Here is a 27,789-nt window from a genome sequence, read left to right on the forward strand (position 1 = left end):
TCCAGGATGATATAAATGCTGTTTGCTTTAAATTTTGAAATATTCTGGTACTGTAAAAATATGTAACTACTCTTCTAAAATAATAACAAAAAAGGAATTTAATTTTCATACGTTTAATATTAAGTGGGCTAGTCTCAAAGGAAAAGCCAAAAGCTATTGCCGAAATAACTTCTGATATATACATATTTAAATATAACAAGGAACTAAGTCAGTGAAACATATTTCTATGTTATCACCATATTTACTAACATGATTTTTCTGGTGTATTTTACTATGAATATGGAAAAAGGTGACAGAGTTCCATTGTTTCAGTGCTATATCACAAAGTATAATATCCCTTCTGTTAAATTATTAACTATTGATGGCTGTTAAAGTTTAAAGGAGATAAAGAAATATGAAGGCTCATATGAAATAACATGTGAAACAATTTGGAAACTATAAAGCACCACCATGAACAAGGCTTTAATAATTGTTATAGGAGTATATCACGATGTATTTCAGGGTTTTTCTACATGCTTCTTTTTGGACCCAATAACTCACAAGAAAATGAAATAAATACTGCATCCAGAAGTACCCTACAGGTACTTAAGAATGCTATTTACAAAGTTAATAAAGACAAACATATGTATGTTTCCACAAACATACGCACTCAGAATCTAAGGGCAGTATAATGGTGTCTGCAACTTACTTTGAAAGGCACAAGAAAAAACTAGCTTAAAAGAAGAATGAACAGATATATGATAAAGCAAGGATAGTAAAATGGTAATGGCAGAATCAAGGTGATAAGCATACAAGTTATCTGCTGTAAAATTTTTTCAACTTTGCTGCATGTCTGAACATTTTTATTATAAAATGGTATAAAAACAATCTTACCTAATATAAATGTCAAGCTATATAACCACTGAAAAATATCAATCAGTATGTCTTGTTACCTTGTTCTTGTTGCACACTCACTTATAGGATAACAGTTACTAATATGCCATGAAACTCAAAGATCACAAAGTAAAGTTCCTAAAATTTAAAGCATACATGTATAAAATTCAAAATTCCACTGGAAATTAAATTTCTAATTTTTAAAGGGGTTAAATTTTAAAATCAAAGCAGATCTGTTTCTAGAACTGGTACTTCTCTAAAGAAGATCACTTTTCCTGCAAGCGAAATGTTCTAAAAATTATAAATCTGAATTAAAAGACTTGAGCATTAAGTAAGATTAGTATGGAGGAGGTCAAACTGGACATACTCAAGTGGTTCTTCTTGTGAAGAAACATAAAATTCAAACGCAGCTAAAAATGAAATAATCTCATGAAAATTCCTAAAACAGTGATAATACAGGGAAAAAGTTAATTTCCCCTTATTTGAAATGAAGTTTGTCCTTTCTTAAGTTATCTTAAACAAATACAACTAAGTAAATCCAGGCATCAACTCTAAATTACAAGAAAGAACAAAAGCTTTTCAACAGGACAATCTGCCTTTGTCCTTAGCAGAAAAAATTAAAATTGTTTATCTAGAATGACAGAAAAATATAAGATAAAGATAAAACATTTATATCTACGGCATTCCAATTTTCAAACAGAAATGAAAGTAAGTATTTACATACCTAATATTATTTTTAAGAATTTTCAAGCAACTGAAGCATTTAAAAGTTGTGTGAGTCTTCTGTTCTTCCTGGGCATCTCCTTCATGTTTTCCATAATAAAAGTCATTAACTAACATGATCAATTTTCCTTTCTCTGAATCAACAGTCTTGTTTTTATTTGCTGTACTTGAAAATTCTGTTTTAGCCAGTCCTAAAAAGTTATTTATCATGTCTGGACAACAGTACTGAAAGAGAAAAAAAAGAAGTTTTATTTATCCCTTAAAAAAATTAGATTACCAAAAAACAATTCTGTTTACAACTAAAGTCAGATCATGTAAAACTATGCTTGGTAATATGTCAGGAAAAATATTAATTTAAAAGTATGTGGTATATACTCACACTCTAAATAACAATAAACACCTATTATCTTCCTATTATCTTAAAAATCAAAACTTTAAAAAAAAACAAAAATTTTTAAAAGAATAACCCTAAAACTAGGACTTGGCTATTGATCTAATAGTTATTTTCCTTGCAATTTATTTTTTCAGATATGTATACTGAATAATAAATGTTTAACTAAATTAAACTCATTCATTTCATATCCATGTCAAGATAGAGCATTGAAAGGAAATGTAGTTTTACATGCCATAATGTATACGTTTAACTATCAAGTGATACATGAAATTTCATATCTAGTTAGAACTAAAAACTGAACACAACTAATTTGCCATTGCCCAGATGCAAGGTGCTAGAAAATGTGTGAGGAAATAAAGATCTTTAACAATTCTTTAAAACTTAGTTACATCTTGAAAAATTCTACAGTTACACCTTGAAATCTCGATCCTTAAATATTTGAAGGGGAAATTTAATTCCTCATGAATAAAATCAAGATGTCACATAAACTGGTTCTAATGTGGAATACTTTCATACATGAGCTTTTTTTTTAACAAGACATAATTAATTCATTTATTGTACATTATTTTCAGTTGTAGAATTTCTCTAAGGCAGTTTTTCTCAAAGGCCAGTCCAAAGAAGACCTGTATGAGAAAAACCAGAAGTACTTGTCAAAATGCTAATTCCTGGGCCCACTTCAGACTCATAAACTACAACATTATCTAGATACAGGGCCCAGAAACCTTTATTTTTCAACAAGCCACCCAGGTAATTCTTTTATAACATACACCAGCTGACTTAAACCCTTCCTAAATGTGTTATTTAGTAAATTAATAACAACATTAAAAAGTTTGAAACTCTAACAGAATTCTATTCCTTTTTTTTAAAACCCAATTAGCCAAGATATAGTACCTCATTACTTTTTGATACAATGTTCAATGACTCATTAGTTGAATATAACACTCAGTGCTCATTATATCATGTGCCCTCTTTAATTTCCATCACCCAGTACCCCATCCCCCCCACCGACCTCCCTTTCCCCAACCTTCAGTTCATTTCCCAGAGTCAAGAGTCTAAGATAACATCCACTTCCTCTCCTGCCACACTGAAATGTTAAATCATAGGTAAAATGGTCTGTATCACATGGGAAGCTGGGTCTTTGATCCAAGACAGACCTATTAACATTTCAATTGCATTTATTTTGTTCACTTGTCAATTCTGAAACCTTTAGGGGAAAAAACACCAAGAAAAAAATAGAAGATAGATCTAAAAGGGGAAAAAATACTGAATAAAATTAGCCCACAAATAGTGACATAATCTGCATTTGGGAATTAAGGTTGCATCTATAAGCTAAATAAGGATAAATACATTAGGTTCCTAATACTACATGATCCTCTGAGGCTAACCACTCAATACATACAGCTGAAATGACACCACAACGAAAAGAGGGAAATGAGAAGTTTCTAGATACTTCTTGGGACACATGTAATATTTAAGAATTCAACTTTAGGAAAGTCCAACTATTTCTAAGGACTATTACAAGGCAAAGTTCCTTCTAGAACATGCTGGTTTTTAATTTAAGGATAAGTGGAGAAAAGGATGGTTCAGAGTAAATCCATCAGCACTATCAGAAAAATAACTCAAAATAAAGACATGTGTTACTACAAATGATATATCCTTGTAGTTTCATTTTGATAGGAAAAAATCCCTGACGGTATGTGCAATTTTACCACACAAGTGATCTCAAACAACGAGAAACATTATAATGCACAAAAATGATATAATACAGAACAGTGTCTCTAATTAGAAAATGTGGACAATCATATATATTCAAACATTAAATCTGGTTTTCACACGTTTAGAAGTTATTGAGTCACATTTGAGACTTGATTCTTTTCCGAAATCTACAAAATAACCTAAGTAGTCCATAGTAGAGTGTGCTACAAGGTTATATTTTTTAGAAACATCTAATTTGGATGCATTACATTACCTTAAATGCTCATAAATTATAATATACATAACAGATGATCAATTGCTAGCTGTTTTTTCTTTTTTTTTTAATTAAAGAGATGGGAACATATTTTAAAAATAAGCATACAAATCTTAACATGTTTTTTTTTTTTTTGGACAGTTGACACACAATGCTACATTACTTTTATTCATGGTATCTTTTAAGCAATGTTTTGGATCCCTATAAGAGAGATGAGCAATAAACCACTGAAAACCAAGAATGGACAACCAAGTTCAGAAATTTAGTAATTGAGAGAAAAGCAAAGAACCCCAAAGAAAGTATCTTTTTTTCAGTCTTAAAACGCTTTTGGGTCTAGCCCTTCACTGTAGCCCTGGATTATCCCTTATTTTCCTGGAGACAGAATATTAATACTTTAAAGCCATTTATTGTAATTTGACAAACAGCGGATACCACCTAAATAACATTCTCATCTTCACTCCTCCCAGCAGAGATACCATGTTCTATTGCTTTGTTTGTGCCTAAAATTTAGGTTAGGTTTTCAGAACAAAGAAAGTGAGATGTTATTTTTAAATAGTAAAAAAGAAGTTCCCATATGATCAGCCTACATAAGTCAACATTTTCCCCTTCTCCTGCTGGGACTCATCCAAAGCCACAACAACCAAATTCTAAAAATTTATTTTCATTGAAACTAGCAGCCAGATAAAATCCACAGACTCTACAACATATGACAGCACTACCCAAAGCAGCCAAGCTCAGACAGAAGACATGTAGTTGGAAGCAGATCAGAGAAGTCAAATGGACCCAACAGTAACAGATCTTAGAAAGTCTCAGCAAAAATTTGCATTCTAAAGGTGAAAGACACATCCTGAAGTGCAAAGCTACATACTGTGTTTATAAAAACAGGTACAGAAGCTGAGGCAAGAAGGATCCCACAAGTGCCCCAGACTTCATTTGGTACTGAGAAGCAAATTAGGCAATGCTACATATAAAAAGCAGACACACAAGTCACATTTACAGAAAGCCTTCTGCCCAGCAAAAAGGTGTATAAACCAGTTAGTAGGATATAAGATTATCCTGGCAATCCTTCCTAAAATGTGCCTTGTACAAGAGTTAGCCCAAGAAAATCCAACTTGCTCTTCACTATGATTGAAACTTACATCTAAACAAAAATAAGATAAGGAGGAAAACATAAAATTCTGACAAAAACACCATGGAGCAGTTGCAGATGAAAATAGTATCCAAAATTTTTGCTACAAATTTTTAAAAATTTAATGAAGTAACTGTGTCTATTCGGAAAACCACAAAGCAACAAGAGATGGCAAGACAAAAGAGATCTTAAAAAGGAGTGGCAAAATTGAGGGAAAAGTAGAGAAATCAGAGAGATAAAGACAGAAAGAACAATGGTGAACAGGCACTGGAAAATAAAATGAAGGACACAAAGACTGACAATGACAAAAGCAAATAAAGAAAATTTAAGTGCTAAAAGGATTAGAAAGAAAATGACAGATATGCCAGACAAGGGACATCAAACGAATGCATACTGGACAACATTCTCCCCTCCCACAAAAAGACAAAACAATAGTATGGGACAGTATTTTAAAATATGAATATGAAACAAGAAACAAACATACACTAAAATAAAGACACAAACATATAAGCAGAAAGATCATGTTATATATCAGAGAAGACTGACCCAAACCCCAACACCAACTCAGTCATTATAAAATTATCAGTATTCCAAAATAAAGAATCGTATGGACAGCTAGGCAAAAAGATCAAATCACTTATAAAGAGCAAAATAATTCAGGCTTATACCAGATTTCTCAACAGCAATATTCAATATTATAAAACAGAACCACCACAAACAAGATCCTCAAAGTAGGATCCAACTTACTTTACATCCTTTTAATCTTTTAAATTTAAATTCAATTAATTAACATATAACGTGTTACCGGTTTCCAAGGTAGAGGTAACTGATTCATCAATCTTATATAACACCCAGTGCTCATTAGATTACAGGCCCTCCTTAATGTCCAGCGTCCAGATATACCATCACTCCACCCCTCTCCCCTCCAGCAACCCTCAAGTTGTTTCCTATGATCCTAAGAATCTCTTGGAGCACCTAGGTGGCTCAGTCGGGTGAGCCTCTGCCTTCAGCTTAGGTCATGATCTCAGCGTCCTGGGATCAAGTCCCACATCCAGCTCTCTGCTGAGCAGGGAGCCTGCTTCTCTCTCCACCTCTGCCTGCCACTCTGCCTGCTTATGTGCTCGCTTTCGCGCTTGCTCTCTCTTTCTTTCTCTAATAAATAAATAAATAAATAAAATCTTTAAAAAAAAAAAAAAAAGAATCTCTTATGATTTGTCTCCCTCTCTTAGTCTTTACTTTTCCCTCTCTAACCCTACGATATTCTAGTTTTGTTCCCTAAATTCTTAAATTCACACGTAATTGAGGACATATAACAATTATTTTGCCCTGATTGACCTATTTCACTTAGCATAATAATATACACTAGTTCTATCCATGTCCTTGCAAATGGCAAAATTTAATTTTTTAATGGCTGTGTGGAATTCCATTGTGTGATGTGTATGTACACACACACACACAAACACCACATCTTCTTTATCCATCTGTTGATGGACATCTGGGTTCTTTCCACAGTTTGGCTATTGTGGACATTGTTGCTATAAACACTGTGGTGCAGGTGCCCCTCAGGATCACTACATTTGTATCTTTGGGGAAAATCCCTACTGTGCAATTTTGGGTTGTGCAATAGCTCTATTTTCAACTTTTTGAGGAACCTCCATACTGTTTTCCAGAGTAGCTGCAGCAGCTTGCATTCTCACCAACAGAGTAGGAGGGTTCTCCTTTTTTGCATCCTCATCAACACCTGTGTTTTCCTGACTTGTTATTTTCGCCATTCTGACTGGTGTGAGGTGGTATCTCACTGTGGTTTTAATTTCTATTTCCCTGATACCAAGTGACGTGGAGTACTTTTTCATGTGTCTGTTGGCAATTTAGATGTCTTCTTTGAAGAAATGTCACTTCATGACTTCTGCCTATTTCTTGATTGGATTATTTGTTCTTTGGGTGTTGTTAAGTTCTTTATAGATTTTAGATACTATCTCTATCTGATATGTCATTTGCAATATCTGCTCCCATTCCATAGGCTGCCTTTTAGGTTTTTTTTTTTACTGCTTCCTATCCTATGCAAAAGCTTTTTATCTTGATAAAGTCCCAGAAGATCATTTTTGCCTGTTTCCCTTGTCTTTGGAGACGTGTCTAGCAAGAAGTTGCTGTGGACAGGGTGCCTAGGCGGCTCAGCGGGTTAAGCCTCTGCCTTCGGCTCAGGTCATGCTCTCAGGGTCCTGGAATCAAGCCCCACACTGGGCTCTCTGCTCAGTGGGAAGCCTGCTTCCCCCTCTCTCTGCATGCCTCTCTGTCTACCTGTGATCTCTCTCTCTGTCAAATAAATAAATAAAATCTTTGAAAAAAAAAAGGAAAAGAAGAAGTTGCTGCAGGCAAGGTAACAGCAGTTGCTGCCTGTGTTCTCCTCTAGGATTATGATGGATTCCTGTATCACATTTAAGTCTTTCATCAAGTCTATTTTTGTGTAGGGTGTAAGGAAATGGTCCCGTTCATTCTTCTGCATGTAGCTGTCCCAATTTTCCTATATATCATAATTAAAGGGTCTATCCAACAAGAAGGTCTAAAAGTTGTAAATATTTATGCCCCTAACATGGAAGCAGCCAATTATATAAGCCAATTAATAACAAAATTAAAGAAACGTATTGATAACAATACAATAATAGTAGAGGACTTTAACACCCCACTCATTGCAAGGGACAGATCATCTAAGCAGATGATCAACAAGGAAATAAGGGCTTTCAATGACATACTTGATTAGATGGACTTCATAAATATATTAAGAACACTGCAACCTAAAGCAACAGAATACACATTCTTCTCAAGTGAACATGGAACATTCTCCAGCACAGATCATATATTGGGTCATAAATCAGGTCTCAACTGGTACTAAAAGACTGGAATCACTCCCTGCATATTTATAGACCCCAATGCTTTGAAACTTGAGTTTAACCACAATAGAAAATTTAAAAGAACTCAAATACATGGAGGCTAAAGAGCATCACACTAAAGAATGAATGGGTCAACCACAAAGTTAAAGAAGAATTTTAAAAATTCATGGGAACAAATGAAAATGAAAACACAACTGTTCAAAACCTTCGGGACTCAGCAAAGGTGGCCTTAAGAGGGAAGTATATAGCAATGTATGTCTTTCTTAAGAAACAAGAAAGTTCTCAAATACGCAACCTAACCTTAACCTAAAGGAGCTGGAGAAAGAACAGCAGATAAACCCTAAACCCAGCAAGAGGAGAGAAATAATAAAGATCAGAGCAGAAATCAATGAAACAGAAACCAAAGAACTATAGTACAGATCAACAAAACTGGGAACTGGTTCTCTCAAAGAATTAATAAAACTGATAACCCCCTGGCCAGACTTATCAAAAAGAAAAGAAAAAGGATTCAAATAAATCATGAATGAAAGAGGAAAGATCACAACCAACACTGAGGAAATATAAACAATTACAAGAACATATGAGCAACTATATATGCCAACAAATTAGGCTATCTGGAAGAAATGGTTGCATTCCTAGGGAGTATAAACTACCAAAACTAAACCAGGAAGAAACAGAAAACCTGAACAGACCCATAACCAGCAAGGAAATCGAAGTAGTAATCAAAAACTCCCAACAAATAAGAGCCCAGGGCCAGATGGCTTCCCTTGGGAGTTCTAGCAAACATTTAAAGAAGAACTAATACCTACTCTTCCGAAGCTGTTTCAAAAAATAGAAATGTAAGAAAAACTTCCAAACTCTTTCTATGAAGCCATTACCTTGATCCCAGAAGCCAGACAAAGACCCCCACCAAAAAAGGTAATTACCAACCAATATCTCTGATGATCATGGATGTAAAAATTCTCACCAAAATACCAGCCAAGAGGATTTGACAGGACATTAAAAGGATTATTCACCACAAACAAGTGGGATTTATTCCTGGGCTACAAGGTTGATTCAACATCCACAAATCAATCAATATGATATACTACATAAATAAAAGAAAGGACAAGAACCATATGATCCTTTCAACAGACACAGAAGAAGCATTTGACAAAGTACCGCATCCTTTCTTGATTAAAACTCTTCATAGGGGCACCTGGGTGGCTCAGTGGGTTAAGCCTCTGCCTTCGGCTCAGGTCATGATCCCAGGGTCCTGGGATCAAGCCCTGCATCGGGCTCTCTGCTCAGTGGGGAGCCTGCTTCCTCCTCTCTCTCTGCCTGCCTCTCTGCCTACTTGTGATCTTTGTCTGTCAAATAAATAAATAAAATATTTTTTAAAAAACTATTAAAGAACTCTTCACAGTGTAGGGATAAAGGGAACAAACATACCTCAATATCATAAAAGCCATATATGAAAAGTCCCCAGTAAGTATCACTCTCAATGGGGAAGAACTGAAAGCTTTTCCACTAAGGTCAGGAACATGGCAGGGATGTCCACTGTTGTTCAACATAGTACCAGAAGTCTGAGCCTCAGCAATCAGACAACAAAAAGAAATAAAAGGCATCCAAACCAGCAAAGAAGTCAAACTCTCACTCTTAAAGATGTCATGACACTCTATGTGGAAAACCCAAAAGACCTCACTCCAAAATTGCGAGAACTCATACAGGAATTTAGCAACGTGGCAGGATATAAAATCCAATGCACAGAAATCAATTGCATTTCTATACACTAAGAATGAGACAGAAGAAAGAAATTAAGGAGTTGATCCCATTTACAATTGCAGCAAAAATCATAAGATACCTCGGAATAAACCAAACATAAGAAGCAAAGAATCTGTATCCAGAAAACTATAGGATGCTCATGAAAGAAACTGAGGAAGATACAAAGAAATGGAAAAATGTTCCATGCTCTTGGATTGGAAGAACAAATATTGTTAAAATGTCTATACTAACTAGAGCAATCTATACATTTAATGCAATCCCTATCAAAATACCATCAACTTCTTTCACAGAACTGGACCAAATAAACCTAAAATTTGTATGGAACCAGAAAAGACCCTGAATAGCTCGAAGTATGTTGAAAAAGAAAACCACAGCTGATGGCATGACAATTTCAGACTTCGAGCTGTATTACAAAGTTGTAATCATCAAGACAGTACAGTACTGGCACAAAAACAGACACACAGATCAATGGAACAGAACAGAACCCAGAAACGGATCCAAACCACTTTATATATGGCCAAACTATCTATCTTTCAAGAATGGAATATAGTCAAACTGTTTGAACATGAAAGAACTCAAAACTATTACTTCTTGAGGAAAATTTCTAGAGGATGAACTTCAGCCAAACGAGATAACTAAAGAAACGGTAAGCAACAGACTGGTAATCAACACTGAATATATTTACTGTGAGAAAAGATTGTAACAAATACAGAAATAAGGTTAAGAAAATCAAATGCAAATGTTATCTGCCATGGCAATGAAAAAATGATAAAACCAACAAATAAAAACTGTGGAGGGGGTAAAAGGACAATGAACATAAGGCTAAGAAGGTTCATGATTACCTCACATATACTAACAGTACATCAAAGAATATCATTTAGAGCTACCAAATGAAGTAGTATAGGTATGAGAAATCTTGATGGTACAAAGGTAAACACTCAGAAAGATAACACTTACTAAAATCAGGTAGGAGAGGAGAAGGTAAGGATGGGTGGGTTAAGAACAGAAAATTTAATACTACTTTAATTTTAATATTAAAGAATGGCCAAAGGAATAGAAGACTATTAGAATTATATCAACATTAAAATTAAATGAGAACAAAAATACAGCTTCCCTAAAAACCTTAGCTACATACATACAAAGCAACCACATAATGAAAGATTTTTAAATAAATAAATAAATATAATGAAAAAACCGTGCCGGGGCGCCTCATTGGTTCAATCAGTTAAGCATCTGCCTTTGGCTCAGGTCATGATCACAGGACTCTGCATCAGTCTCCCTGCTTAGTGAGGAGCCTGCTTCTCCTTCTCCCTCTACCTGCTGCTCCCCCTACTTGTGCGCTCTTTCTCTCCCTCTCAAATAAATAAATAAATAAATATCTTTAAAAACATATGGAAATAAATAATTATGACAGAACCAAGACCAAGTAACTCTATCATGTACTCTATACAAATAAGTTTAACTCAAGTGCCATAACAAAAGAGATTTTCATATAGGATCACAAAGGAAAAATCAACTCTACTGAAACCAAGGGGCATAACATGATTTAAAAGGGTAAAGAAAAGGACGCACAAATAATATACCAGACAAATGGAAACCATAAGAAACCACGGGTTGTAAGCCTAAAAGTCATTAAACATTGAGACAAAAAGAACATATAAAAATGTTAAAGGATGTATACAATTATGAGATTCATCTATGTCAAAAACAACAATCTTAAAACAGAACTGCAATATATCCAAGAAAATATTAGTAATGAAAGATGTAGACTGATATATGGTGTTGCTCAATCCGTGTAAGATCAAGCAGACAACAAAATAAATAAAAATACAAATATCTAAATAATGTAATTAATATGCTAAATCTGGTTGATAAATATCGAATTCTATAACTTAAATTTTTTACCTATTTTCAAGTTTCCATGAACACCAAATAACCTACACACTAAAAAAGGAAAAATTTGTTAGAACTTGGGTTTTTACCATTAAAAGTGTGAATGCCTTTATGTCTTTAAATATGTCTTTAATAAAAGACATATTATGTCTTTAGATAAACTGTTATGTCTTTAATATGTCTTTAAATAAACTGGCTATAAAACAATGAGAATTATATTATGTCAATCTCAAAGAATTTTCTAAGGATTAAATAAGATAATATATTTAAAGTTTAGTAGTCTGGCACATGGTCTCAGATAAATTGCTCTTATTATTGTAGGATTTTGCTTTATGTTTTAGATATTCTTTATTGAAACATTATTTCTTGATGTAGTCATCTACTTATCTTGAATAACAGCAAAAAGTCATTTATAAAGAATCTAAAAATCACATTTTTCAAAAATGGAAATCATTGTTGTAATACTAAAACTTCAACTGATATATAAAATACATAAACTAGAATGCAAAGAATCTACTCAGTTTTTAACTTCCTTTTCCTATTACATCACAACACTTTATGACATAAACACACGTAAGTTATTCACATTATATTTAACTTAGTGCAAAAATATATCTTGGAGATCTTTCCATATCATAACCTATTATAGAGATTCCATTCTTTAAAAAGGTTGTGTAGTATTGCTCTATTACATGAATATTGTATGAAATTTTGGTTGTTTCTAATATGACTAATCCCAAACAATGTAATAATACATTTTGGATGTAAAGCTACATTTTGGAAAATGGCTAGTTTCCCTAGTACTGAAGTATATATAATAAACTATATATAAAACAAAAAGGAAATAAGAACATTTCTGTTACCTGTATATGCAAAAAGAAAACTGGGGAAAATAAAAAAACCAACTAATAAAAATTCTTTGAGAGCCATTCTGGCAACCAGGTAAATAAGAGACACAATTATGATTTTTCACTTGTGTGACTTTATAAACTTCTTATTTTGAATAGTATCACTGTATTACCTACTCAAGTAATTAAAAGTTAATTAAAGAATTTAACCCTTTTTTCCAAATTGAAAACATAAAAAAAAAAAAGGTATCTCATCAAAACATTATACAGATTAAAAAAGTGAAAGCACTTGTACAGGTTAATTCTCATACAAGAAGAAAACACAAGTGCAGTTATCAGGGACTGTATTATGGGAGCTGAGTAGTGATAGACCAAATACAGGTTTGTATATGAATAAAGAGATGGTATTTAAAATTCTTTAAAAAGTTCCCTTTTTTTTTTTCTTTTTCTGTCAAACGTTGTATTTGTTTAAAGAGTTATTTATTTATTTGAGAGAGAGACAGAAAGTGAGTGTGGAGGCTGGGAGGGAGGCAGAGAAGGAGAGAGAGTTCCAAGCAGACTCCATGCTGTTCCAAGCCATAAAGCCACCCCTCCTTCCTTTCTTTCTTCATATAATCTACCTGGACCTTTTTCTTCCTCTTCCCCTTCCTGCCATTTATACTAGGCATACAAAGAAGATATAGGCTATCCTCAGACCATAGTGGGATACTGTAATACACACTAAAATATTTCAAGTGAAATGTTACCTACACCCCATATTTCATTTGTACTTTGAAAATTTCTTTTTTTTTCCTTTTCTTAGGGGGTGTGGCAGAAGAAGATGGGGAGAAACTCTTAAGCCCAACTCCTCACCCAGCCTGGAGTCCAAATCTGGGCTCAACACCACGCTGGATCTCATGACCCTCAGATCAGGACCTAAGCCCAAAATCAAGAGTCAACTGTTTAACCAACTGAGCCACCCAGGTGCCCCTGAAATTTTTTTGAAATTTAATTTCAAGAGCTTACTACTCCAACAAAAAAACCTGAATTAATTAAGGACAATTACATAAGCTACATTCTGAATGGAGTTAAAATAATTATTTCATATGAAATGCTCCATCATTTGGGACTTAAGTCTGACTGTTGAAAATTAAATGTAAAATTTAGATTTTCATTGTATAATGTGATATGCACATATTACCATAGACACAAAAATAAGATAACTGAAGAAACTATATAAAAATGTCTTTTTTTATGTCTTCTTTGGAGAAGTGTTTATTCATGTCTTCTGCCCATTTTTTGACATTATTATCTGTTTTTTGAGTGTTGAGCTTGAGGAGATCTTTATAGATCTTGGCTATCAGCCCTTTGTCTGTAGTGTCATTTGTAAATATCTTCTCCCATTCCGTGGGTTGCCTCTTTGTTTTGTTGACTGTTTCCTTTGCTGTGCAGAAGCTTTTGATCTTGATGAAGTCCCAAATGTTCATTTTCACTTTTGTTTCCTTTGCCTTTGGAGACATATCGTGAAAGAAATTGGTGTGGCCAATGTCGAAGAGGTTACTGCCCATGTTCACCTCTAGGATTTTGATAGATTCCTGCCTCACTTTGAGGTTTTGTATCCATATCAAGTTTATCTTTGTGTATGGTATCAGAGAATGGTCGAGTTTCATTCTTCTATACATAGCTGTCCAATTATCCCAGCACCATTTATTGAAAAGAATGTCTTTTTTCCACTGTATATTTTTTCCTGCTTTGTCCAAGATTATTTGACCATAGAGTTCAGGGTCTATATCTGGGCTCTCTACTCTGTTCCACTGGTCTATGTGTCTGTTTTTGTGCCAGTGCCATGCTGTCTTGGTGACCACAGCTTTGTAGAAAAACTTGAAATCAGGCCACGTAATGCCCCAGTTTTGTTTTTCTTTTTCAACATTTCCTTAGCAATTCAGGGGTCTCTTCTGGTTCCATACAAATTTTAGGATTGTTTGTTCCAGCTCTTTGAAAAATGCCAGTAGAATTTTGATCAGGATGGCACTGAATGTATAGATGGCTCTAGGCAGTACAGGCATTTTAACAATGTTTATTTTTCCAACCCATAAGCATGGAATGCTCTTCCATCTTTTTGTGGTTTCTTCAATTTCTTTCATGAGTGTTCTATAGTTCCTCTAGTACAGATCCTTTACCTCTTTGGTTAGGTTTATTCCTAGGTATCTTATGGTCCTTGGTGCTATAGTAAATGGAATCAATTCTCTAATTTTCCTTTCTGTATTTTCATTATTAGTGTATAAGAAAGCAACTGATTTCTGTATACTGGTTTTGTATCCTACCACATTACTGAATTGGTGTAGGAGTTCTAGCATTTTGGGGGTGGAGTCTTTTGGATTTTCCATATAAAGTATCATGTCATCTGCGAGAGAGATTGACTTTTTCACGCCAATTTGAATACCTTTTATTTCTTTTTGTTGTCTGATTGCTGTTGCTAGGACTTCTAGTACTATGCTGAACAGTGGAGAGTGGATATCCTTGTCGTGTTCCTGATTTCAGAGGGAAGGCTGTCAGCTTTTCTCCACTGAGGATGATATTTGCAGTGGGTTTTTCATAGAAAAATTTTATGAAGTTGAGGAATGTTCCCTCTACCACTATACTTTGAATCGTTTTAATCAGGAATGAATGCTAAGAAGACATACAAATGGTTAACAGACACATGAAAAAATGTTTATCATCATTAGCCATCAGGGAGATTCAAATCAAAACCACATTGAGATACCACCATACACCAGTTAGAATGATCAAAATTAATAAGAAAGTAAACAAGTATTGGAGAGGATGTGGAGAAAGGGGAACCCTCTTACACTGTTCATGGGAATGTAATTTGGTACAGCCACTTTAGAAAACAGTGTGGAGATTCCTCAAAAAATTAAAAATAGAGCTACTCTATGACCCTGCAATTGCACTACTGGGTATTTACCCCAAAGATACAGATATAGTGAAAAGAAGGGCCATCTGTACCCCAGTGTTCATAGGAGCAATGGCCATAGTCACCAAACTGTGGAAAGAACCAAGATGCCCTTCAACGGATGAATGGATAAAGAAGATATGGTCCATATATACAATGGAGTATTATGCCTCCATCAGAAAGGATGAATACCCAACTTTTATATCAACATGGACGGGACTGGAAGAGATTATGCTGAGTGAAGTAAGTCAAGCAGAGAGAATCAACTATCATATGGTTTCACTTACTTGTGGAGCATAAGGAATAACACAGAGGACATTGAAAATGGAAAGGAGAAGTGAGATGGGGGAAACCGGAGGGGGAGAGAAACCATGAGAGACTGTGAACTCTGAGAAACAAACTGAGGTTTTGGAGGGGGCCGTGGAGGGTGGAGTGAGCCTGGTGATGGGTACTATGGAGGGAACGTATTGCATGGAGCACTGGGTGTGGTGCATAAACAATGAATTTTGGAACACCAAAAAGAGATAAAATAAAATGGAAAAAAAAGTCTTTTTTTTTTTTAATTTGTAGTATACCAAATCTACTAAATTAAAATATTCTGATTAATACCTTATTTTCATTTAAAATTAGAATATAAAAAGCATATGTTATAATACATATAAATTCAATCTTAAAATTTGATGATTCAGAGGAAATTTCAAAATCTTATATGAAAATAATCATTATGAATATAAATCTTTACCTAAATTATATGGAAACACCACTAGGAGAAGTTTTTTACCTAAATGTCTCCACAAAACATTTACTATAAATCAATCAGTATTTCTAGGGATTTGCAAGCCTTTTTAAAATTAAATTTTGAAAAAGTTTTACCTTCATGTGATTTTTCAAAGGATCCAAAAGATTAAAATGAATATTGCACTTTGGACAAGCTCTCGGAAAAGGTGTTCCATTTTTAGATTGATTTGAAGAGGTATTTGTACCTAAAATAAATTCAAAACACATATAATACAAAATTCATCACTTTATAACCTTAAATAACCACTAATAACAATTTCTAAAATTTACTACAACTTCTAAAACTTATGCATAAATAATCTTTTTTTTAAGTGGGGGAAGGACAAATGGAGAAAGACAGAGAATATTAAGTAGGCTCCATGTCCACAATGTAGTCCATTGTGGCTCAATCTCACAGCCCTGAGATCATGACCTGAGCCAAAATTAAGAGTCAGATGCTTAACCAACTGAGACACCCAAGAGCCCCTATAATTTCTTTTTTATATGCCACATTTCACATTTACCTTTTGATGATGCAGCCTGGGAAGATGTCACTGAAAGAGATTTAACTGAAGGAAATACAGCTGAAGAATTTAATCCAGAAATACCATCACTGGGCTTTGGCTTTTTTGGATTAACGCTGTTTACTTCAGAAGTAGAAGGACGTTTTGATAAAAACGAACTTTCATTCATACCTACAATGAATTAAATAGTGGGAAGTATAATTTTAAACACTTAGGCATATTCCTTATAACAAAGTAAAACTATTTTGGAGCTAAATTAGATGTAATACAATTGAATTATCCTATCATTCAACTGACAATAAATAATGATTAAAAACTGTTATGATCAGAAGTCAGGGGGTGTACTAAATATCAACCTTGAAAAAGAAGAAAAAAACAGGAGTATCACAGTCTCAGATTTCAAGATATACTACAAAGCTGTAGTAATCAAAAGAGTATGGTACTGGACAAAAAGAGACACACTGATCAATGCAATATAATAGAGAGCCCAGAAATAAACTCATGATTTATACGGTCAATTAATCTACAACAAAGGAGGCAAGAATATAAAATAGGAAGAAGTCTCTTCAACAATGATGTTGGGAAAACTGGACAGCTACATGCAAAAGAATGAAATTGGACCACTTTCATACACCATCCACAAAAATAAACTCAAAATGGATTAAAGACCTAAATATGAGATCTGAAGCCATAAAATTTCTGAAAGAAAACATAGACAGATACATTTTTGAAATCAGCCACAGATACATTTTTCTAGATATGGCTCCTCTGGGCAAGGGAAACAAATGCAAAATTAAACTATTTGGACTACACCAAAATTAAAGACTTTTGCATAGCAAAGGAAACCATCAAAACAAAAAGGCAATCTACCGAATGGGAAAAGATATATCCAAATGATATATCCAAGAGGGAGTTAATATCCAAAATATAAAAATAACTTATACAAGTCAACACCAAAAAAACCCCCCAAATAATGCAATTAAAAATGGGCAGAAGACATGGAAAGACATCTCTCCAATGACATAAAAATGGCCAACAAGCACATGAAAAGATGCTCAAAATCACCTGTTAACAGTGAAATACAAAATAAATACAATTCAAAAGCACAATGAGACATCACTTCACACCTGTCAGAATGGCTACAATCAGGACAAGAAATAACAAATGTTGATGAGAATGAGGAACAAAAGGAACCCTCATGCACTGTTGGCAGAAATGCAAGCCAGTGCAGCCACTGTGGAAAACAGTATAGCGGTTCCTAAAAAAATTAAAAGTAGAATTACCATACGCTATGAGTAAAATTATAAATAGAATTACCATATGAGTAATTCCACTACCGGCTGTTTACTCAAAGAATACAAAAACACTACAAGATATGTTTATTGCAGCATTATTCACAATAGCCAAGATATGGAAGTAATGCAGGTGTCCACCAAGAGATGAATGGATAAAGATTTCGCACCTAAATAAGTGGAATAAAAAAGAATGGAATTTTGCCATTTCCAGTAACATGGATGGATCTACAGGACATAAAGGATATAATGCTAAAGGAGTAAGTAAGTCAGAGAAAGACAAATACCATACGATTTAATTCACATGTGGAATTTAAGAAAGCAAACAAATAAACAAAGAAAAAAAGGACAGAAAGAAAAAAACCAAACACTTAAAATACAGAGAACAAACTGGTGGTTGCCAGAGGGAAGGTAGGTACAGGGATGGGTGAAAGAGGTGAAGGGGATTAAAAATAAACTTATTGTGATAAGCACCAAGTAATGTACAGAATTACTGAATCACTATACTATACATCTGAAACTAATAAATCACTATTTAATTATACCTGAATTTTTTTTAAAGGGGAGGGGCAGAGAGAGAGAGAATCTTAAGCAGGATTCACACCCAGAATGGATGGAACCTGATGTGGGGCTTGACCTCACAACTCTGAGATCATGACCCAAGTCAAGATCATGACCTGAGTCAAAATCAAGAGTTGGACACTTATCCAACTGAACCACCCAGGTGCTCCTATACTTGAATTTTTTAAAATTAAATTAATTGGGGGGGGGGTGACTAACATGGTGGCATAGTAGAAGGATCCTAGGCTCCTCTCGTCCTTTGAACACAACTAGATAATTATCAAATCATTCTGACTACCCAAGAAATCAACCTCAGACTGACATCACAACTAGAGGGAGAAAAGAGGCCACATCTACGAAGGTAGGAAATATGGAGACATAGCTTGGGAGAGAAAGGGATCATGGGTGCTGCAGAGGGGAGAGCCCTGGTGGCTAAGAGAGGCACAAGGAGAACAATTCCCCAAAGCCACTGGTTGGGAAAACGAGAAGGGCTGATTTTCACAAGTTTTTGCAAACAGCAGGACTTGAAGTCTGAAATTTTAAAGGTTGGTGGGCTTGGCTAGAATAGACCCCCTGAGGGCACTGCCTACTCCCAGAGAGAAAGAAGGCAAACAACCCCAGAGGCAGATGACACTATCTGAGGAAAGTCTAAGGCACACAGCAGGGAGATTGCTCACTCTTCTTGGAGCACATCTGTGAGAGGTGGTATTTACAGAGACACCTCTCCAAAGACAAAAGAGCCAGTGGATGCTATTTCCTTCCCCTGTCCCTCAGCAGAGGCACGGAGCTGCCTACTAAAGGAAGCTTAGCTGGACATTGGCTGTCTAGCTTGCTTGCTCCAAGTCCCACAACCCTTTCCTCTGACTCAAGCGCCCTTCTCGGTTAAATCGGCATTAGTCCCAGTGCAGCAAGATCGTCCACCGGAAGACCAATGCAGGCCCCCACCCACACCACATCTTTAAAGTTTGGAGTTCTAAAGGTCAGCAGGGCTGGCAAAGTGCACTGTAAGGCTACTGGCAGGCAAGCAACCCAGAGACCGCAAGAAAACAGCAATCTGAAAAATGCCTGGGATGCATGAAGGAAAATTATTCATTTGCTCTTCTGGGTGTCCTTTCCTAAGAGCAGCAAGCATGAAGCCCCCTCTCTGGGGACAAAGGAATAGGCTGGTGCCATTTCTCTCCCCACCCCCTACCTCCCAACTGAAACCCCTGCACACACCACATCTCCCAACCAGAAAGTTCTGCAAGGCTTCAGTTCTAGCGGAAGTAGCATCACATCTCATTTAATAAGCAGCAGACCAGAGTGCACCTAGTTAAAACTCGCCACATGCTGGGCAAGGCCCAAACACTACCCACCACAGGCAAGAAAATCCCCATATGACTGAACTGAATGACAGAGCAGCCAACACATAGCACCACAGTGCTTGCGGCATACACCAGAGACATACCCTGAAGCATCAAGCTCTGGACACTATATGGCCTCTTCATAGAGCCGTTAGTCTCAGGAGCAGGAAATATAACAGGCTTTTCTAACTCACGGAAGAAAGAGACTTACACAAAATGCCATGACGGAACAATTCATCCCAAAGGAAACAACAAGAAAAAGTTACAGTCGGAGATCTAATCAAAACAGATACAGGTAATATGCCTGATGGAGAATTTAAAGCAACAATCATAGGCTACTCACTGGGCTTGAAAAAAAGAAAAATGGAAGACTTCAGGGAGGCCCTTACGGCAGAGATAAAACAGTTAAAAAACAGTAAGTCAGAAATGAAAAATGTAATAACTGAGATTTGAAAACAGACTAGATGCAGAGAACACAAAGATGAAGAAGCAGAGAAATGAATAAGTGATACAAAAGACAGAACTATGGAAAATAATGAAGCTGAATGAAAGAAAAGAAGAATTATGTATAATGAGAATAGACATAGGTAACTCAGTGACTCCATCAAATGCAATTAACATTCATATTACAGGAATCCCACAAAAAGGAGAGAGAAAAGGGGCAGAAAACTTATTTAAGGAAGTAACAGCTGAAAACTTTCCTAATCCAGGGAAGGAAATAGACATCCACATCCAGGAAACACAGAGAACTCTTATCAAAATCAACAAAAGCAGGCCAACACCAAGACATATTGCAATTAAATTTGCAAAATATAGTCATAAAAAAAGTCCCTAACTTACAAAGGAAGACCCATAAAGCTAGCTGCAGATCTTGCCTGGGATCGAGCCTCGAATTGGGCTATCTGCTCAGCAGGGAGCCTGACTCGTCCTCCTCTCTCTCTCTGCCTACTTGTGATCTGTCAAATAAATAAAAATCTTTAAAAAAAAAAAAAGTGCTGAATGGGGAAAATCTGCAACCAAGAATATTCTACCCAGCAAGGCTATCATTCAGAATAGAAGGAGAGATAAAATGTTTCCCAGACAAAAACTTAAAGAGTTCATTACCACTAAACCAGCCCTCAAGAAATATTAAGGGACTCTTGAGTGGAAAGAAAGACAATAAGTGACAAAGAAAAGAAAAGAAAAGAGAAAATCTCCACAAATAACAACCAAACAAGTAATAAAATGGCCCTAAATACACATCTATCAATAATTACTCTCAATGTAAATGAACTAAATGCTCCCATCAAAAGACAAAAGGTATCAGAATGGATTTAAAAAAAAGAAAGTAAAAAGACTCTACCATATGTTGCCTACAAAAGACTTTTTAGACCCAGAGATACCTGAACATTTAAACTGGGGGATGGAAAAATATTATCATGCAAATGGAAATCAAAAGGAAGCCAGAGCAGCAATACTTGCATCAGACAAACTTGACTTTAAATCAAAGACTGTAACAAGAGATGAACAAGGGCACAATATCATAATAAAGGGGCCTATCCAACAAGATCTAACAATTATAAATATTTATACCCTAACATGTGAGCACCAAATATATAAAGCAATTAATAACAAAATTAAAGAAACTTGTGGATAATAATATAGTAACAGTAGGAAACTTTAACACCCCACTTACATCAATGGACAGATCATCTCACCAGAATATCAACAAGGAAACAACAGCTCTAAATGACACACTCGAACAGAAAGGATTTAACAGATATATTCAGATCATTCCATCCTAAAGCAGCAGAATACACATTCCTTTCAAATGCACTAGGAACATTCTCCAGAATAGATCTCATACTAGGTCACAAATTAGGTCTCAACATGTACAAAAAGACTAAGATCATACCATGCATATGTTCTGATTATAACACTATGAAACTTAAAGTCAACTACAAGAAAAAAATGTGGAAAACAACATGTGGAGATTAAACAAAATGCTACTGAAAAATGAATGGGTCAACCAGGAAATCAAAGAAGAAATTAAAAAACACATGGAAACAAATGAAAATGAAAACACATTGGTCAAAAAGCACTGACATGTCGCAAAAGTAGTCATAAGAGGGAAATATATAAGAAAACAGGCCTACCTTAAAAGACAAGAAAAATCTCAAATAAACAACCTAACATTACACTTACTGAAGCTAGAAAGAGAACAACAAATGAAGCCTACAGTCAGCAGTAGAAGGGAAAGAATACAGATTAAAGCAGAAAAAAATATAGAAAAAAAAATCATTAAAAGCAGGAGCTGGCTACTTGAAAAATAATCAGTAAAATTTATAAGCCCCTAGCCAAATTTATCAAAAAAAGAAAGGACCCAAATAAATAAAATCACAAACAAGAGAGAAGAAATTACAACCAGCACCAAAGAAATACGAACAATTATAAGAGAATATTATGAAAAACTATATGCTAACAAATCAGACAACCTGGAAGAAATGAATAAATTCCTACTGAAATAGGAAGAAATGGAAAACCTGAACAGACTGACAACCCAGTAAAGAAACTGAATCAGTAATCAAAAAAATTCCCAACAAATAAAAGTCAGGAGCCAAATGGCTTCACAGGAGAATTCAATCAAACATTTAAAGAAGAGTTAACACCTATTCTTCTCAAACTATTCAAAAAAATAGAAATGGAAGGAAAACTTCCAAATTCATTCTACGAGGAAAAAGACTCAACTACTAAAGAACTATAAGCCAATATCCCTCATGAATATGGATGCAAAAATTCTTAATACCAGCAAATCAAATCCAATAGTATATTAAAAGAATGAAACACCACAATCAAGTGGGATTTATTCCTGGGCTGCAAGGGTGACTCATTTGCAAATCAACATGATGCACCATAATAATAAAAGAAACGACAAGAACCATATGATCCTCTCAACAGATACAAAAAAGCATGTGACAAAGTACAACATCCATTCATAATAAAATTCTCAACAAAGTAGGGATAGAGGAAACATACCTCAACATCATAAAGGCCATATATGAAAAACCCACAGCTAATATTGTCCTCAATGGGGAAAACCTGAAAGCCTTTCCCTTACAGTCAGGAACAGGACAAGGATGTCCACTCTCACCAGTTATTTAACATAGTACTGGAGCTCCTACCCACAACAATCAGACAACAAAAAGAAACAGGAGGCATCCTGGAAGAAGTCAAACTTTCATTGTTTGCAGATACCATAATATTTTATATAGAAAACCCAAATACTCAACCAAAAAAGTGCTAGAGCGGACACATGAATTCAGCAAAGTTGCAGGATACGAAATCAACATACAGAAATCTGATGCATTTCTATATACCAATAATGAAGCAGCAAAAAGAGAAATCAAGGAATCATTCCCATTTACAATTGTACCCAAACCGTAAGATACTTCAGGAATAAATCTAACCAAAAAGATACAAGATCTGACTCTGAAAACTATAAAACACTGATGAAAGCAATTGCAGAGGACACAAAGAAATGGAAAAATGTGGGGTGCCTGGATGGCTCAGTGGGTTAAAGCCTCTGCCTTCGGCTCAGGTCATAGTATCAGGGTACTGGGATCGAGCCCCACATCAGGCTCTCCGCTCAGCAGGGAGCCTGCTTTCTTCTCTCTGCCTACTTATGGTCTCCGTCTGTCAAATAAATAAATTAAATCTTTAAAAAGAAAAAATGGAAAAATGTTACATGCTCATGGACTAGAAGAATAAATATTGTTAAGATGTCTATATTACCCAAAGCAATCCACACATGTAATACAATTCCTATTACCCAAAGCAATCTACACATGTAATACAATTCCTATTAAATACCACCAGGATTTTTCAGAGAGCTAGAACAATCCTAAAATTTGTATGGAACCACAAAAGACACTGAATAGCCAAACCAATCTTGAAAAAGAAAATTAATGCTGGAGGCATCAAAATTCCAGATTTCAAGCTATACTAAAAAGCTATAGTCACCAAGACAGTATGATACTAGCACAAAAACAGAAACATAGATCAATAGAACAGAATAAAAAACCCAGAAATGAACGCATAGTTTTATCAATTCATCTCTGACAAAGCAGGAAAGAATACTCAATGGAAAAAGGACAGTTCAGGGTGCCTGGGTGGCTCAGTTGCTAAGCATCTGCCTTCAGTGCAGGTCATGATCCCAGGGTCCTGGGATGGAGCCCCACATCAAGCTCCCTGCCCAGTGAGAAGCCTGCTTCTCCCTCTCCCTATGTCTGCTGCTCTCCCGACTTGTGCTCATTCTCTCAAATAAATATAATCTATTTTAAAAAAAACTTTTTTTAAATGTCCTCTTCAACAAATGGTGTTAGGGAAACTGAATAGCAATATCCAAAGAATGAAACTAGACCACTTTGTTATATCATACACAAAAATAAATTCAAATTGGATGAAAGACCTAAACGTTGAGACATGAACTAAAAATCCTAGAGGAGAACATAGGCAGTAACCTCTTTGACATTGGTGATAGCAATTTCTTTCTAGACATGTCTCTTGTGAAAGGGAACAAAAGCAAACTCTTGAGACTCCATCAAAATAAAAGGCTTCTTCTGAATAGTGAAGGAAACATCCACAAAACTAAAAGGCAATCTTCAGGATGGGAGAAGATATTTGTAAATGACCTATCCAATAAAGAGTTAGTACCCAAAATCTGTAAAGAACTTATCAAACTCAACACCCAAAAAACAAATAATCCATTTCAAAAATGGTTAAAGACTTAAACAGACATTTTTCTAAAGAAGACATACAGATCACCAATATACACATGAAAAGATGCTCAACATCACTCATCATCAGGGAAATAAAAATCAAAACTACAATGAGATATCACCTCATTACCAGTCAAAATGGCTAAAATTAACAACACAGGAAACAACAGATATTAGCGAGGATACAGGGAAAGGGGAATGCAAACTGGAGTAGCCACTCCGGAAAACAGTATGGAGGCTCCTCAAAAAGTTAAAAATAGAACTACCCTATCATCCAGCAATTGTACTACTGGTATTTACCAAAAGGATATAAAAACCCTAATTCGAAGGGATACATGCGCCCCAATGTTTATAGCACCATTATCAGCAATAGTCAAATTATGGAAAGAGCCAAAATGTCCATCCACAGATGAATGGATAAAGATGAATATGTATATAATAGAACCCTACTAGACATAAAAGAGAATGAAATCTTGCCATTTGCAATGACAAGGATGGAGCTAGAGAGTATTATGCTAAGTGAAATGAATCTGTCAGAGAAAGACAAATAGCACATGATTTCCCTCTTATGTGGAATTTGAGAAACAAAACAAATGAACACAGGAGAGAAAAAGAAAAAGTGAGGCAAACCAAGAAACAAACTCTTAAAGAGGAGAACAAACTGATGATTACCACAGGGAAGGTAGATGAAAGGATGGGTTAGGTGATGACGATTCAGGAGGACACTTGTTTTGATGAGCACCAGGTGTTGTATGTAAGTGCTGAATCACTGAATTCTACACCTGAAACAACTATTACACTGCACATTAACTGGAATTTAAATAAAAACTTGAGGAAAATAAATAAGCATTAATTTTTAAGAAATAATTTTTTAAAGATATTATTTATTTATTTGACAGAGAGAGACAGAGCAAAAGAGAGAACACTAGCAGTGGGAGAGGGAGAAGCAGGCTTCCTGCCCAGCAGGGAGCCTGATGAGGGGCTTGATGCGGGGCTCGATCCCAACACCCTGGGATCACAACCTGAGCCAAAGGCAGATGCTTAATGACCAAGCCATCCAGGTGTCCCAAGAAATAAGAAATTTTTTAAAAGTCAGGGGTATAAAAAAATTATATAAACATTTATTAGGGACTATATATATTCAAATAATTCAAGAAATAATCTCTTTATGAAAGAAAATACTAAATATGGCTTCAAATAAAGTACTATATAAACAGCAATTATGAAAGAAGCCAGACCAAAGTACCCCAAGCAAAAAAGAAAAAATTAAAGCAGAGACTACTCCAAACTAAGTTTCTACAAATGAATCACCTTTCGATGCTTTAAGTGCACTGGAGTTAGTTTACAAATGAAAAATTTTATTTTATTTTAAAAATCTAGAAAGACCTATTTTATTTATTTAAAATGTCTAATGGAAGGTTAGCTCTTTTTCTACCTAAAAGGGGGGGGGGTCTACTCAGAGCTTTAGTTTATATTATCCATTTATGCAAAGCAGAAAAACTACAAAAGTGGAAAATACAAAGTGGAAAAACTAAACTTGAATGATAATACCTCATTCACTCATATGAAAGGGCTTGTAATGGAAGGAATAAGTACAACGGTTTTCAAATTACGTTCCTGGAGCATAATGGGCTCATTTTAGGGAATATTTTGGTTGTGTTGGACAGAGGAACTCTTTCATATTTTATTTATTAGAACTTTGAATAAAATTTTCTTTACATGGGAATTTTATTTGTAAAAACAGTTTTTAATTTGAAAACCATCACCTTAAAGCTAAAGCATTTTATCCCTATTCAAAGCATTAGCAAGAGAAATAGGGATATTTAGGCTACAATCAGGCCAGGCAAAAGTTCCTTTTGAAAACACCACACAACTACTTGGTAATAAGGAATCTAAAACTGCCCACCATATATTTTAATGTTCTCAATTGTATAATAAAAGTAGAAGTAGTAACCATATTAGAAATAATTCAGGCTTTTAAACCACACAGTGTAAGTTGAAATTCAAGCTCTGTCACTGACTAGCCATGTATTCTTGGCTTATTTAATTAACTTCTCTGAGCCTCTTTCGTAAAGTAAGTTATAATGCCTTATTTTACAGAACTGTTTTAAGATAAAACAAGATTATATATTTAAAGCACTCAATACACTATCTGACACACAGAAAGCATTCAGTAATAAATAACTACTGTCCTTAATAAAAAAATATTTTGTATCTTAACTTACTTTTAAAAAGCACCCACACAACATCTGGCACAGAGAAAGCATTCAACAATAAATGACAGCTATTATCATTACTAACAAAATATTTTATATCTTAACTTACGGTAGAGGAAAAAAATTCTAATAGCTTTTAAATAAGAGGAAATGTGCCAGAAAAACAAAGAGTATTATACTAGCTGGTTCCTCTGTTTCATCCTGTGAAATAACATAAAAAAAATTTTTTTCCCCATCTTCAAGGCATGTGATTATTGATGGCTATAATATAGGTACTTGGAAAAGATTTGTTTATTTTCAGTAGGATTCTTGTGAGATACTTAGGTTACTTGAATAGCCAATGAATGCTGGTATTTTGATTAAGCATCTGCTTATATAATGTAATAGGCTGGACAGTAGAAACACATAGCTTTACACCGAACTTTTTAACATAAGAAGGCCTGAGCATAGGGAGCCCTGGTTGGACTGGATCCCAGGACCCCAGGGTCATGAACTGAACCATGGCAGCCTCTTAACCAACTGAGCCACTCAGGTGACCCCATTTAAGAGTTTTAAATTCTTTATTTATCCCTGTTGTCTTTGGTTTGTATTGCTTTCTACACTGAACAATACTCTCTTTCTGTCAGTAAAATCCTTTCAAAAACAAGCTCAAATCGTCTTCTCCAAATATCCATGATCACTGACAGTGCTCAGTTAATCATGTTATTGAACATAAAGCAGATACTATCATTCATACCAACTATTGTCAAGTCCTTTAAAGTTCATAATTCATTTTCACATTTTTTTTAAAGATTTTATTTATTTATTTGACAGACAGAGATCACAAGTAGGCAGAAAGGCAGGCAGAGGGAGAGGAGGAAGCAGGCTCCCTGCTGAGCAGAGAGCCCGATGTGGGGCTCGATCCCA

At 35.1% G+C, this 27,789-nt stretch overlaps 1 protein-coding gene across 9 annotated transcripts in view; it reads right to left on the reverse strand.

Moving 5' to 3' along the window:
- The window catches only part of ZNF280D (zinc finger protein 280D), a 136,987-nt gene that overhangs the window by 76,032 nt on the left and 33,166 nt on the right, over positions 1 to 27,789 (reverse strand). For all 9 annotated transcript variants that reach the window (XM_059371989.1, XM_059371987.1, XM_059371988.1 and 6 more), the window contains 3 exons: positions 16,715 to 16,885; positions 16,287 to 16,396; positions 1,598 to 1,821 (listed from right to left, as the gene is read on the reverse strand). In XM_059371989.1, coding sequence (XP_059227972.1) covers positions 1,598 to 1,821; positions 16,287 to 16,396; positions 16,715 to 16,885 — 505 coding nt within the window. The remainder of the gene's footprint in view (positions 1 to 1,597; positions 1,822 to 16,286; positions 16,397 to 16,714; positions 16,886 to 27,789) is intronic.

This window comes from Mustela nigripes, chromosome 13 (genome assembly GCF_022355385.1).
Source record: "Mustela nigripes isolate SB6536 chromosome 13, MUSNIG.SB6536, whole genome shotgun sequence".
Classification (NCBI taxonomy): domain Eukaryota; kingdom Metazoa; phylum Chordata; class Mammalia; order Carnivora; family Mustelidae; genus Mustela; species Mustela nigripes.